This window comes from Dipteris shenzhenensis, chromosome 18, assembly GCF_047967505.1.
Source record: "Dipteris shenzhenensis isolate YYH24624 ecotype China chromosome 18, Dip_SZ_1.0, whole genome shotgun sequence".
Classification (NCBI taxonomy): domain Eukaryota; kingdom Viridiplantae; phylum Streptophyta; class Polypodiopsida; order Gleicheniales; family Dipteridaceae; genus Dipteris; species Dipteris shenzhenensis.
In genome coordinates this window covers 27353963-27367138 of record NC_141613.1, presented here as the reverse complement: position 1 = coordinate 27367138, position 13176 = coordinate 27353963, and the positions used below count along the sequence as shown (strand labels likewise).

General features: G+C 41.4%; 1 protein-coding gene across 1 annotated transcript in view; it reads right to left on the bottom strand.

Annotated features, from left to right (window-relative positions):
• Positions 1-3547, bottom strand: part of LOC147891034 (uncharacterized) — a 38210-nt gene extending 34663 nt beyond the window's left edge. The window contains exon 1 of the mRNA XM_087389558.1: positions 2415-3547. Within this exon, the coding sequence (XP_087245684.1) occupies positions 2415-2588 (174 nt within the window). The 5' untranslated portion in view covers positions 2589-3547. The remainder of the gene's footprint in view (positions 1-2414) is intronic.
• Between the last annotated feature and the right edge of the window lie 9629 nt (positions 3548-13176).

The following is a 13176-nucleotide window of genomic DNA, read 5'->3' as shown; positions in this document are numbered from 1 at the left end:
GTTTTGTCCACTCTGAATTCAAGGACTGCAACCACAACCAGAGCTCGACAGCTACAATAGATTTGTGTGTGCAGCAAACATCTTCTGTCCCCCCCCCCCCCCCTTTCTCTCTCACTCTCTCACAGATAAAAGCCAGCCATATTTCCTGCAAAAACCACTGCTGCTCATCACAGGTCATGAGTGATGCCGACCTGAACAACAGGAAACTCAGAAGTGGGTCAGAAACTGACAGCTTTCCTGTCAACGGTCCAGAAACAAAGTGATCAAGACAATGACAGGATCAAAGCCTGTTACTGCTGAGAAAGGATCCAAGGATGCAACTCCGGATGCAGAGAAAATGCCCCAAAGTATCACAGAAAAGGGTGCCACAGCCCCAGTAAGGACTAGATCTTTTGATACATCAGCAGCAGCTTTCTGCCCCAATAATGCCGGTTATGAACCAGATGTGTGAAAAAAATTTGCATAGAAATGCAAGAAAAGTTACGTGCACTAGAGATGGAAACAAAGGAGAATAAGAAGCAAGTTGTGCAAGCAAATGCCAAGGTGAAGAGCTAGAAGATCTGCAGCAGCAGAAACATAAGAACTACAAAATGCAACTAGCAGAAACGAACACGGAAATGGCTCACTGCAACATCACAGCATCAGCTACCTCGCAATGCCCACAGGTGCGCCTCATGGAGAGCAAGAGGGTGACAACGGGCAAACTTGAAAATGTTCCAATGGCGCCAGGGCTCAAAGGGGGACCCCCAGTGGTTATTTATGGATGACACATGACAGGAATCACTAACTACAAATGCTTCTATTTTAAGTTTTGGCATTATACAGTTACAGGTGTGCTAGACGCCTCTAAATCCCCTGTAACAGGGGTTTTCCTCATGATTTGGTTTGAATTTGGTCTCATGGCCTCTTAGGACTCCACAGACGTTAATAAAACCTCAAGAAAGAAAGAAAGAAGATCGGGTCTACACATTATGCGAAGGTCATGACATCAAAGATGAGGAACACTTCACACTCACTTGCCCAGCCTATGCCCATATTAGAGTGCAGTTTCCAGCATTGATTACCCAATGTACCAATGTATCTCAACTTCTTGAGATCAGACATAGAAATCCCCATCTCCTAGGTACCTTTTTATGTCTCCTATTTGAGCACAACAACAAATCATGACCAAATGCATAAGAATTGAACCCTCCTAATGTTATTGCTAGGTCCCATAGGTCATGTCCCGAGGACACTAATATATCATCATCATCATCTCTCTCTCTCTCTCTCTCTCTCTCTCTCATACACATCCCCCCAGCCAGGCACCCACATGGAGGAGGTCAAGACTGAGGATCATTGATCTTTAGGTGTAGTCCCTACTATGAGATCAAAGGTTAATTCCACTGTGACTGTAGCTTCCTCCCCTTGTGGACAGATGATAATGAGGCTACAGGGATGCAAGCTCACAGGAGCAAATCACAGACGTGCTTTAGAACCTCATCAGAAAGAAGAACCTACTAGCACATGAGGAATCATGGGAGAGCCAAAGAGCATATTGCAAGACCGCCTCAAACCCTCGATAGCACTCATTGCCCAGGTCTCTCCTGTTCAGCCAGCCAACTCTGTAATTCTAAGAGTTGGGAAGGGATGGCTGTAATGAACATTGAAAGTAGCGCACTAGGGATCATCTTAGCCAGAGGGGCCGAAAAGGAGGACCTGGGGGAGGACTACCTGCCATTCATTCGTACACATAATTGGAATCCTCCAAATTTACTTCCCGACACTCTCTCTCGCTCTCTCTCTCTCTCTCTCTCTCTCTCTCTTTCTCTCCACCTTTGTCCTGCTAGGCAGGACTGTTGCATTTACTTGACAATTTTGGGAAGTATCTAGGTCAACACTAGGGGCCCATCCCTCAAGTACTAATGACAAACTGGCATCTACTTGGAAGAAATTAAAGACAATTTGGCACCTACTTTAAAGAAATTAATGAAAGGACTGGCGGTTCACCTTGTGGTTATAACCACTTTCTTACTGTTGTTTTGAAGCCAAGTTAGGGAAGAAATGTGAGAAACTTTTAACCTGGCAACTGAAGAACGGTAAGGGTGTGGGACCAAGAAAGGGTGATTCTTGGACTGTCACGAAATGGGCTTTGCGGGGCAATAATAGCATGCTTCCAATTTTTCCGAGTTGAGACAACATTTACTAGTCAATCCGTTTCCGGCATGGACACTTATTCTCGCATTAATTTGCCAATCAGATCGCGTGCTACCATAGAATTCCTCACAGAAGCAACAACCTCATCAACAACGTATTGATTATCAGCTGTTTACAAGCACGGTAGAGGAGAGGGAGCCTTAGAACTATGTTTGACAGCATCCAGGTGCTTGTTTATTCGGGGAAAAAAACTCAAGTCGAAATTTGGCGACACGAACCGTGGTTGCATCGGACTGCTCATCGGCAGACGCGTATATCCGTCGAAACCGTGGAATGGCAGGCGCCGTGAGGAGAGCTCTGCGGACGTGAACATGGCCAAGGCGGGAGCGTAAGGGGAGGTGGGCGAAGGAGGAGCTAGGGGGAAGGAGGCAAAGCAAATGGCAGCAAGCCATGGCAGAAAATTTAAGGGGAGGGGAAGCTCATGGAAATGGAGGGGAGGCAGAGCGGGGCAGGAATGGAGGACGGGTGGAGCTGGCGATGGCGGGCGGTATGGTGGTGAGAGTGAGCTAGATTGCCTAATGGCAATGAGCAAGATAAGCCATAGCGAGTGAGCTGGGGAGCTAGAGGGGCTTCGGTGGGTGAGCTAGATCGCCACAGCGAGAGGGAGGGAGAGCTTGATAGCCATAGCCATGGGAGCTGAGAGCGTGATCGCCATAGCCAGAGCTTGTCTTCTGATAAGCTAGGACGCCATAGCCAATCGAGCGTAAGCTACTACTGCTGCTTAGCATGTCGTAGCTTGTATTTAGTGTTTCAATTGCCAACTTCGTATATTTGAAGGGTGCTCTTGCCGCCACGCGTCCCCCTCCGTCTCCTCGTGTTCCAACTCCTCGTCACTCACACCTCCTTCCTAAGTTCCTAGCGCCTGTTCCCACAAGCACCACTACCGTGCCGTCTTTTTCTGGCACCCGCATCCACGTTCCCGTGCCCACGCAGGATGACGCCCCTGCGGACCATCTCCAGACTCCAGCGCCGGCCAGCCCTTCATCCCCAGGCTCCAGCCTACCTCGGCGATAGTATCTCTCATTTGCAAATTCACGCGACGATATTTTGGTCCCCTGCTGCACTTCTCTCCCATTCTGCATCCCTTATCGTTGACAAACAATGAGCTCCAGCCACCATCGTGCCGTTTGCTTGCACTATTGTATCTAGAGCCTCCTGAACGACCCTCTCGGAGACTATGTCAAGGGGCTGTATCTCGTACGCAATGGTATCTCTCAGCTGCATCTCCAGGCTCCAGCCTACCCGTACGCGACGGTACCTGTAGCGTGCTTTGTTTTAGGGCATCCCGTTCCCAGCAAAGAACTCGTGGCATCCCGTTCTGCCTCCCGCATCACTCCATCGCTAATTCTCATCTACCAGCCATGTGTGAGTAGGTGGAGACATTTTTCCAACAAGCTTGCGGGTACATTTGGAACGACTAAATTCCCTTTTCCTTGCGCTCAGATCATTTGGAACAAAGGTATTTTTTTCATTCAGCTTCCATATAGTAGTAATTCATTGCATTTTGGATTAATCCCTTATAGAGAGCATTTTGCTGCTTGCTGCTACGGACTCCGATCGGATAGAGCTTATGCACGCCGGAATCTGGCTGGCAGCACGTGTAGAGCTCCCTGGTGCACCTGTAATGCAAGATTGAATCCACCCAAATCATGAAGGTTCGTGGGAACCAAAAGAATGGCAGCACCCGCACCCAGATGCTCACATGGGGAAACACAGGCTCCAAGATGTGGGGCGACATCACAAGTCAGGGTGTCTAGAGCAAGTTCCTGTGTTGGAGAATGCTGGCAAATTTGCAAGCCCCCTGGCGGAACTCACCAGCCCGGCGTGACAATCGTTCCCCACGTTTGCTTGCTGGAGATCATCATTGCCTGAGAGTTCCCGCGTTGGAGAATACTGGCACATTTGCCAGCCCCCTCGCGCAACTCAGCTCGGCCTGGGAAGCGTCCCCATGATTGCTTGTGCCTCCATTCTTGCATCGTGGGAATATAGGTGATGCAAGCAAGCTCTCCAAATTAGGCGATTTGCCCCGCAATGCTAGGGTAGAAACCCACTTTGGCTATCTCCAACAAGGCATCAACATCTAAAGCATGGAAACAAGTCAAGCACGGGTGAATATCAACATATTTGCTGAGTGGCAGAGCATGGGAACAAGCTGTTACACAATGGTCCTGCGACCAAGCTCACGGCCTTGACACACTAAGCACCTCCCTGCCATCATCAAGCATTTCAACCACTGACAACAATGGCAGGCAGTGAATGCTTTACACAATGCCAACCCGCCTACAATGCATGGATCCAAGTCTGCCAAGCCAAGCCCAAAGTCTTCACCAAGTAAACTAGCCACCCGTATGCTCTCCCCCACAATGGGCTCTTTCCATCCCTACCCACCACTCATTAATGAATTCTTGTCACCTGCAGGCAAGCAGTGTGTGTCTATAAAGGTCTTCCCATGACAACCCACCATTCCCATTTTTGGCCTGCCCTAGGGGTAGCCTAAGCAACGGCCTCAAATTTGCAAAGCAAAAAATCGTCTTATGCATGCGAAAATTCTTATTAGTCCATGTGTGCTCCTCTGTTATGCATGCCAAAATTACGATTGGCCCACAGCCCACTTGTACAACTGTTACTTGTCTGGACTTGGTATACAACTGTTACTTGTCTCTGGACTTAGTCCACGGTATATGCATGCAATGTCTTAATGGTATCCAATTGCATTTCTCGTAAGTGATGAGTTTTTTTGCATTCATTCTTTATTTGCACGGTGCGTACTCTAGAACTTAAGGTTCTTTGTCGTTTCGTTCTCTACTTCCACAACTGAAGCTTTGTTTGCGTTTTGTTCTCTGATATAGTATCTTTCGGCCATTCACTTTCGGGTATCGCCTCTGCCTTCTTTTCGTGAGGTTTAACTTACTTGGCTGGCGGTGAGCAGAGTCGTGCCTTCTTTTCGTGAGGTTAAGGTATTGATTGAGTTGGCTATCAGTGAGTAGAGCCAGGCGAGTAGCCACTCATTTATTGTGTTGATAGAAAGGCAGATGGGTCGATTAAAGTGCCAGAATTGCAATTGATTTCTTTCGATTTTGGAGTCACCGCTGTAATCCTACAAACTGCTTTTTGTTCTCTGTCATTGCCACTTTGCTCTATTTTAATGAGCCACTTTTGCTGTCCGTCTCCATGAGGCAAAAGAAGTTCTCAATCTACATGCGTTTTCCCATGAACCTTATTTTCACATACAGTGATAGAAACTTTGAAGTACATACTCTCTAAATGCAAAAAGCGTACATTATTTGTTTGTTATTGCGCATAGCCACAAAGGCGCATACAATCATAAGAAACACACATAACTCTTGTTGTTGCGCATAGACCTTTATTACTTCACAACATAACTCTTGTGTTTAGGTACACCTGCTGGCTTTGCTTTCTCGTACACTAAAAAGAATGCATCACCACCTAGTCCAAGGTTAACTCCATTGGTGGTTGGTAGTCCAAGTAGGCCCCCAAAAGAAAATCTTTTGAAAAATTCAGCTACTATTAAGAAAACTCCACATTGTTCATTGAAGCATTCCTTCCAAGAAGTGGCACAAGAAGCTTATGCTTAAGGTAATTTCAATATTATTATTTTTTTGGTTGGCCTTTCAAGAAATTTTGTTTGATTGAATTGGGTTTTTTTTTTTGTATCAGTGAAGAAGCTTGTTCGCGAAAACCCGAAGTATGTTAGTTTTAAATCTACGATAACATCTCATGTGCAACCTAGAAGTGTGCCTAAGAATTCCAAACATGAAGAACCTAAAGCTTCCCCATCCAAAAGAGGCATGACCAATGTTCTAATCATTGACTGATCATCTACTATGTTGGAATTGCCAATTTGGAGCATTGTGAGAACTACATTGTCTTTGACAAATATAATACTTTCAAATGTAGACGTTTTCTCTTTCGTAGTATGGTTTCTTTGTGGATATTGAATTTTGACATTTGAGGACACTGAAGAATTAAAGTCACATGAGAAGTTATCATTGTTTCCATTTTTTGTCTTTGGAAAGTTTAACAATATGCAATTTGACTTGTTACATGATAATGTGATATGCTTTGTGAGAGCAATAACAGTGTGCAAGTAAATTGGAATTACAAGAAGAAATGCAATGACAATGCTAATGCTTTTCAATCAATGTTACTCTAAATAGTGTAGTACCTTACTTCCTTTCACATTTGTACTTGCAGCAAGCAAACAATTGATGTGCAAGGAAGAAAATGATGAGGTTAACTCTCACAATGGCCCTAATTATGCTACAAATTTGCAACCATCACCCCATAATTTTCCATCCATAGCCAAAGCAATAGTACTACGTGCACTAAGGATAGCTCACAAAGTAGCCACAGGATTAACACCTTTCAGGCTAGTGTATGGATGTGAGGCAGTAGTACCCATGGAATTTATTGTAGGAAGTCTTAAAGTGGCAATTGACAACAAACTTTCCCTAGAAGACTCCATAAATGCAAGATTGGAGCAGCTTTTACAATTCGATGAGGATAGATTGACAAGCTCTCACACAGTTGACATTATTCAAAGAAGAAGAGGAGCATGGATATATAGAAACATAAAGTTTAAGCTTTTCAAAAAGGGAGATTTAGTGTTGATGTTCAACACCAAACTGGGAAAAATGCCATGAAAATTCAAGCTTAGATATGATGGTCCATTTAGAGTACTTGAGGCATATGAACAAGGGACATTTCTTCTCTCAGATCTCCATGGTAATCCATTTGACAAACTAGTAATGGCTTCAGACTGAAACCATACATTGAAGACCCTACAACAGAGGCAAAAATAAATATGGTTTCTCTGCATGATTCTGTAAATACAACATAATATTTTCATTTTGTTTCGACATTTCAGGATACCAAAATAGAGCTTTGTAGCGGGGGGGGATTCTTTAGTGTTGCTTAGCATAACTCAACTCTATCAAATTGCACCCCTCAGATTTGTTTTTGAGGGAAAGTTGCTTTGAAAGTATGGTACTTCCAAAGTAACAAATCCAAAGTATCCCACATTCTTGAAAGGAGACTTCACTCTGCTGATAGGTTCTACTCTCACACAACCACATTGCTCATTCCTTCCACTTACATTCATCAATTTGTTAATCTCTTGCAAATTGGGGAGTTCTATAGAATAGAAGGAGTGACTATTGTCTTGAGAGGCCCAACAGAAGGTAGAACTTGTAGATTCTGTCTACTTGTTGATGCAACAACATGCATCATTAAAGGAGAACCTTTTGAAGGAAATCTTCGTTTGTTACCTAACCATTCCCTTTGCACATTCAACTCTTGGGCTACTAAGATGATTAACTTTGGCAAATTAAATATTTCAAATGTGATGGGAACTATTGCAATCGTGATCATCAAAGTGGCAAATGAAGAAGGGATGTTGGATCAAATCATTGTTGCAGATGGACCACGAGATGAGGAACAGAGCTGCAGTAAGTTGAAGTCCTTGTTATTTTTTAACTTGAACAACATTACAAGACATTTGGCTCATGTTTGGGTGGGATCTATTGTGTAGCTATCTTTCGTCAATGAAATAAAATCCACATTGACTCAACTTGTGCAAGAGTTTAACGAGGAGGGTGTGGTTATGTACATCTTAAAGAATGTTTCATTCTTAACGGCAAAAAATACAATTTGTGTGTTTGACTTCACCATTTTGGTGGACGTCCCCAATGGTCCAACCAAGGCTGGTTTGCAATTAGCTTTCACTAGCCAAGTTTCTCGACTAGGCTATGGGACTAAGGTACCTATTTTTGTTTTACAATTTGTATGTTTGATAACACAACAAATACTCACTTGGAGGTTGTTTCACAATTGCAGGTGTTTGGAATTTTGTACTTTACAAATGTGAATGTTGACCTTGTGGAGCACATGTGCAAGACTTGTGGAGGATTTCGTGTGAGCAGAGACCCACTTTGCCTATTGTGCTACTCTTGCAAGGGCCCCGAAAATGTGGAGCAAGTTGCTAGCTTGACAGGAGACATAGTCCAATGCAATGGAGAGCAAGTTCTAGTTCATGTAGACCTTATGATGGCACGTAGCAAGCTCAAAACTTACAAACCTAGTGGAAGCTTCACTATTAATAGCTCCAGCTTTGTCATTGCATTCGAACCGAATGCATGATGTATGCTTTCATTATCATAAGCTATTCTATTTGTACTTCCATGTTTCCAGCAAGAGATTTCCTTTCAATGTACTTTTGAAGTCATCCATTTCTTTTTGGGATTTTGTTGATCACACTATGGACATAGAACTACCTATTAAAAAGAGGCGATTTGCAAAAAACAAAGATTTTATTGATGCAAACCCTATTAACACAAATGTCCTCATTTTTCTTCTACAATTCCCCTCCCAACTCTAAGTTATGAACAATTGATAACTACTTTATTTGAGAGCATTGTCTTTTATTGTGACAATTTCACTGCTCCATGACAAATCTTTTAAACAATTTCTAAGGAGTCCTTGTTGACAATTGAAACTATGTTGAAACTTCTTTAACATCTCTTGTGCTAATTGTTGACATTCTCAAATGATTTAACTTCATCTTTGGTACATCATTTGCTATGTTATGCTACAATGGAGTGAACATTCAAAACAAAGTCACAATAGGATGAGTAAACTACAACAAATTGTGGAACAAAGAAGATGAAAGTCAACTACAACAAATAGTGTTGCAAAACCCTTGCTTGGCCAGCAAAAGAGATTGCTTCCTTGTTTGGCCAAACATGTTTGAAAAGTAATTATACAATGCAAGCAACTTTAAACAAAATATACAAAATGAGGAGAGTTGTTCTTGGGCCTAGTTCTATGTTAGACCCACCAAACTCACTAAAAGAAGCATCAGCATCTGGAAAAAGGTTTTGTGGGATGAAAAAGAAAAAGACACAAGAATGTATATCAAGAATAATACAACAAGAAAATCTTGGATGCTCATGCTTTCCCATGTATTTGTTGTGGCTCACTCAAATTCTTGTTGAAGTTGAAGAAGCTCAAGTAACATATGGCAATATTCTTGCAAAGTAATGGAGTAAATATATCATCAACCCAATCACAAAATAATTTCTTGCGTTATCTTTGCTACAAAGATATAACAAAAGCAAATATGCCATTGCTAAACAAGAAAAATATTTGAATGACTGAAATCAAAATATCCACAAACAAACTAAACGAGCTGGAGGCTCACTTGGTTTCCATTCGAATACCATTTGCACAAATTCGCGAGCTCTCATATGAAGGTCAATATGGAATACATGGAAGTGTTGTAAATGTGTTTATAGATGTTGATAGAGCCCAACGTGCATTTCCAAGGTTCATGGGACAAAATGACAGAGTCGCAATAGCAATTAAGTGTAAGCTATCCTATAAACATAGCTACATGAGTGGTGTTGTGCGACCAAATTTGACTATGCTGGCCTTAATGGAGTTGCTAGCCACTCCTCTATATGGAAAATACAATGTGAAGGTCAATCTTGTTTGGGAGAATCACATTAAAAACTCTTAACAAGATGAAGAAGCATTGCAAAAGAGCATGGAAGACCCCATTCCAATAGAAGAAGAGGATTATACAACTGGCACTTTAGTTGACGGAATATATGCAAGCCAACAAGTTGTTGACTTTGAAGATCAAGCTATTGTGTTGCTCCATCTGAAGGTTTTCCGCCATTGAGTATTTTCAAAGACAAATTTTGTAAGGAACTAGCATACCCCAAACTATTTTTTGGCCATCAACAAAACTACAACATCCCTGATCATACTTCCTACCAAAGAATTACCTGTTGGGAACTCACAAATGTCAATTGCGGTTCACAATGTCAATAGACAACCTCTTCTTCAAACCAATGAAAATTTTGGTGTGCTAAGTACTTTTGTCATCTTGGATACGCATGCGAAAAGCACAAACAAAGGGAAAAACGCTACAAGTGAAGGATGCTCTCTTGGATACAAATATTGAAAATCTTCTTTAATCAAACATAGGATTTCGTGACCACACCCCTAAGAACTTCCATTGACTACAAGTACCATCTCAAGAAAAACCCATTTACAATGTTAAGACAATTGGGGCCCCCATGCTTCTTCATAACACTATCTGCAGAGCAGAGAAACTTTGGCAACCGCTACTAGATTGTCTAAAACAAGTAAACCCATCACAAGTGACAAACAATTTGAATTCAAATTTGGAAACACGTAATTTGATTTGATTAGACCTAGTGACAACAGCACAATATTATGTGCATAAATTTCAAGCACTTAAAACATCGCTAAAGAAGGATGACACCTTACTAGGAAAGGTACACGACTTCTTCTTTGTAACAAAATTTTAAAATGGAGGAAGCCAACATGATCATGGGCTCTTGTGGGTTCAAAATGCACCTACTTTTGGAAAGTCATCCAACCATGACATTGAAGCCTTCGTTGATAAATACATCTCAACAGATATCAATCATTTCCCGCATGACAAACACGAAATACAAACACACAAACATTGAAAAACATGCTTCAGGCGGAAAAACAAATGAAGATTTGGATTTCCACATCTACCTATGCGAACTACACAAGTATTACTACCATTGCAAGATGATTTCAACCACAAAATCCTCAAGAAAAAAATGAAACAAATTAACTCTTTCTTGTTGGAAGAAAAAACGACGTCTACATTGTTTTTGACGAGGCAACCAAAAGACATTTACACAAACAATTTAAATCCAACATTGACAAAGTTATGGGGAGCAAATACATATATTCAATTTCTAAATCCACATGGAGCAGTAGCATACTGCACATCATACATAACAAAAATAGACAAGGAAATGATAGAAGCAATTAAAACAGCTTTGACACAAAGCATTGCAACCAACGCCACACCAAATGATTGAATTCGTAGAGTCGGCAACACTATCCTCAACACTCAACATATTAGCTCGCAATAAGTTCTATATTTGGCTCTATCATTGCCATTCTCATCCTCCACAAGACAATTTCAATATAGCAACACAAACCCTCCAAAAAAATGCATGTACTTGCTAAAACACCGAGAACAACTACATTAATTGCACCCAAAAAGTACCGTCTTCTTTGATGACATTATGGCAAAGTACTTGAAATGCACAAGTAGCCTCCAAGACATGTGAATGCAACATTTGCAAGTGAATACACAATTTCCCCATCAAAGGCCGAAAAAAGGAAAAAGGCAAATCATCCACTTCAATAACTATAGCCAAGTACATGATCCAGAAAACTACTACAGAGAGAAATGCAGTCTATTTCTTCCATATCAAAATACTAAAACCACTCTTAATGAAAGTACACAAACATGGCACGACATGTAATATCACAACAAACACATCATAGATCCAAATTGGAGCAAATTTATCAAACTCCTTCCAAAATTCCCCACAAGATCAACTAACTCCTCCACAACATTATCTTCAACTACTACATCTACATTTAAAAACATCGATAAATACAACATTAGAATTGATATGCAAAATAATGTGGTCAACTCAACATCAAGACAAGTCCTTGCCAAAGTACAACATGATGCATAATATAGAATACTATGTCACTTTAAGGATGCTAAACAAAGAACAACGCTTGCTTCTTGAAGACATCATGCTGAAGAAAAGATGCTAAAGAAAAGATGCAAACCCACGACATCACATCATCTCTTCTTAATAGGCAATGAAGGTACATGAAAAACATTTGTTCTCCTGCTAATTGTACAAGCACTTTTGTGGCACTGTTCACACATACAAACAACAAATGTTGAACTCTAAAAAATTATACTCCTCACATACATAGGGAAAGTAGCATTCTCAACATTGGCAGCACAACTATACACTCAATACTACATTTACCACTCATGGCATCCCATTACACAAGTGTATCAATGGAAAAATTTCAAGAGCTATCCCAACTATACAAAGATCTTGAACTCATTGTCTTCGACGAGGTTTCCCTGATTGGACACAGCACACTAGTTGTAGTTGACATGCGCCTGCGCGGGATAAAACACAATCATCTCAAGCCCTTTGGGGGGATTAACATTATCCTGTGTGGGGATCTATGCCAAGCAAGTCCTACAAAAGACTCATGGATATTCATGGAGGACTCATCAAAGTCAACAACAATGTCATCCTTTTGGAAGGACAATGTTCTTCTCTATGAACTAATCACACCAATGCAGCAAAAGGATAGAACTTACATAGAACTATTGAATCGAGTAAGGACTGGGGATCACACTCTACAAGATATCTCCTATCTTAACAATAAATATCTTCATCAACCGATAGAAAAACAAAACGTACCTCACTTATTCTACACAAACGCCGCAAAAGATGCCCACAATGAGGAGGTTTTCACATTACTTCAATAGGATCCATACATCTTTAAATCAATTGACAAAAGGCATAAGACATGTAGCAAAACAATAACAATCCCAACGTGTTCAAAGAACGCTACAGGGTTGCATCACACCCTCTGCGGAATGATAGTTGAAATATGTTTTGGAAACTTGGACATTCTCGACGGGCTTGTCAATGGTGCTCACGGCATATTCAAACAATCTTTTACAAGCACAGAACCACATGTTGTTTGGGTTTTATTTAACAACAACAATATTGGAAAAAAATCATGCTACAACAACTCCAACCTTTACCAAATCAACATCCCTTCCAACTAGACTCCCATACACCAAATAATAAGGGAATTTCAAATTGGAAAGGACTACTTGAACACAATCTCTAGACATCAATTTCCCTTGCAACTAGCAACTTGCAAGAACAATCCATCGCTCGCAAGGTCTATCCATTGATTGTCTCGCATTTGACCCATCCTTCTTCAAGACACATGGTCTTACATACACAACACTTTTGTGTGTACACAATCTTGATAATCTTTTCCTCATCAACCCAATCCAACAACCCAATCCAACAAAAGCACATCAAA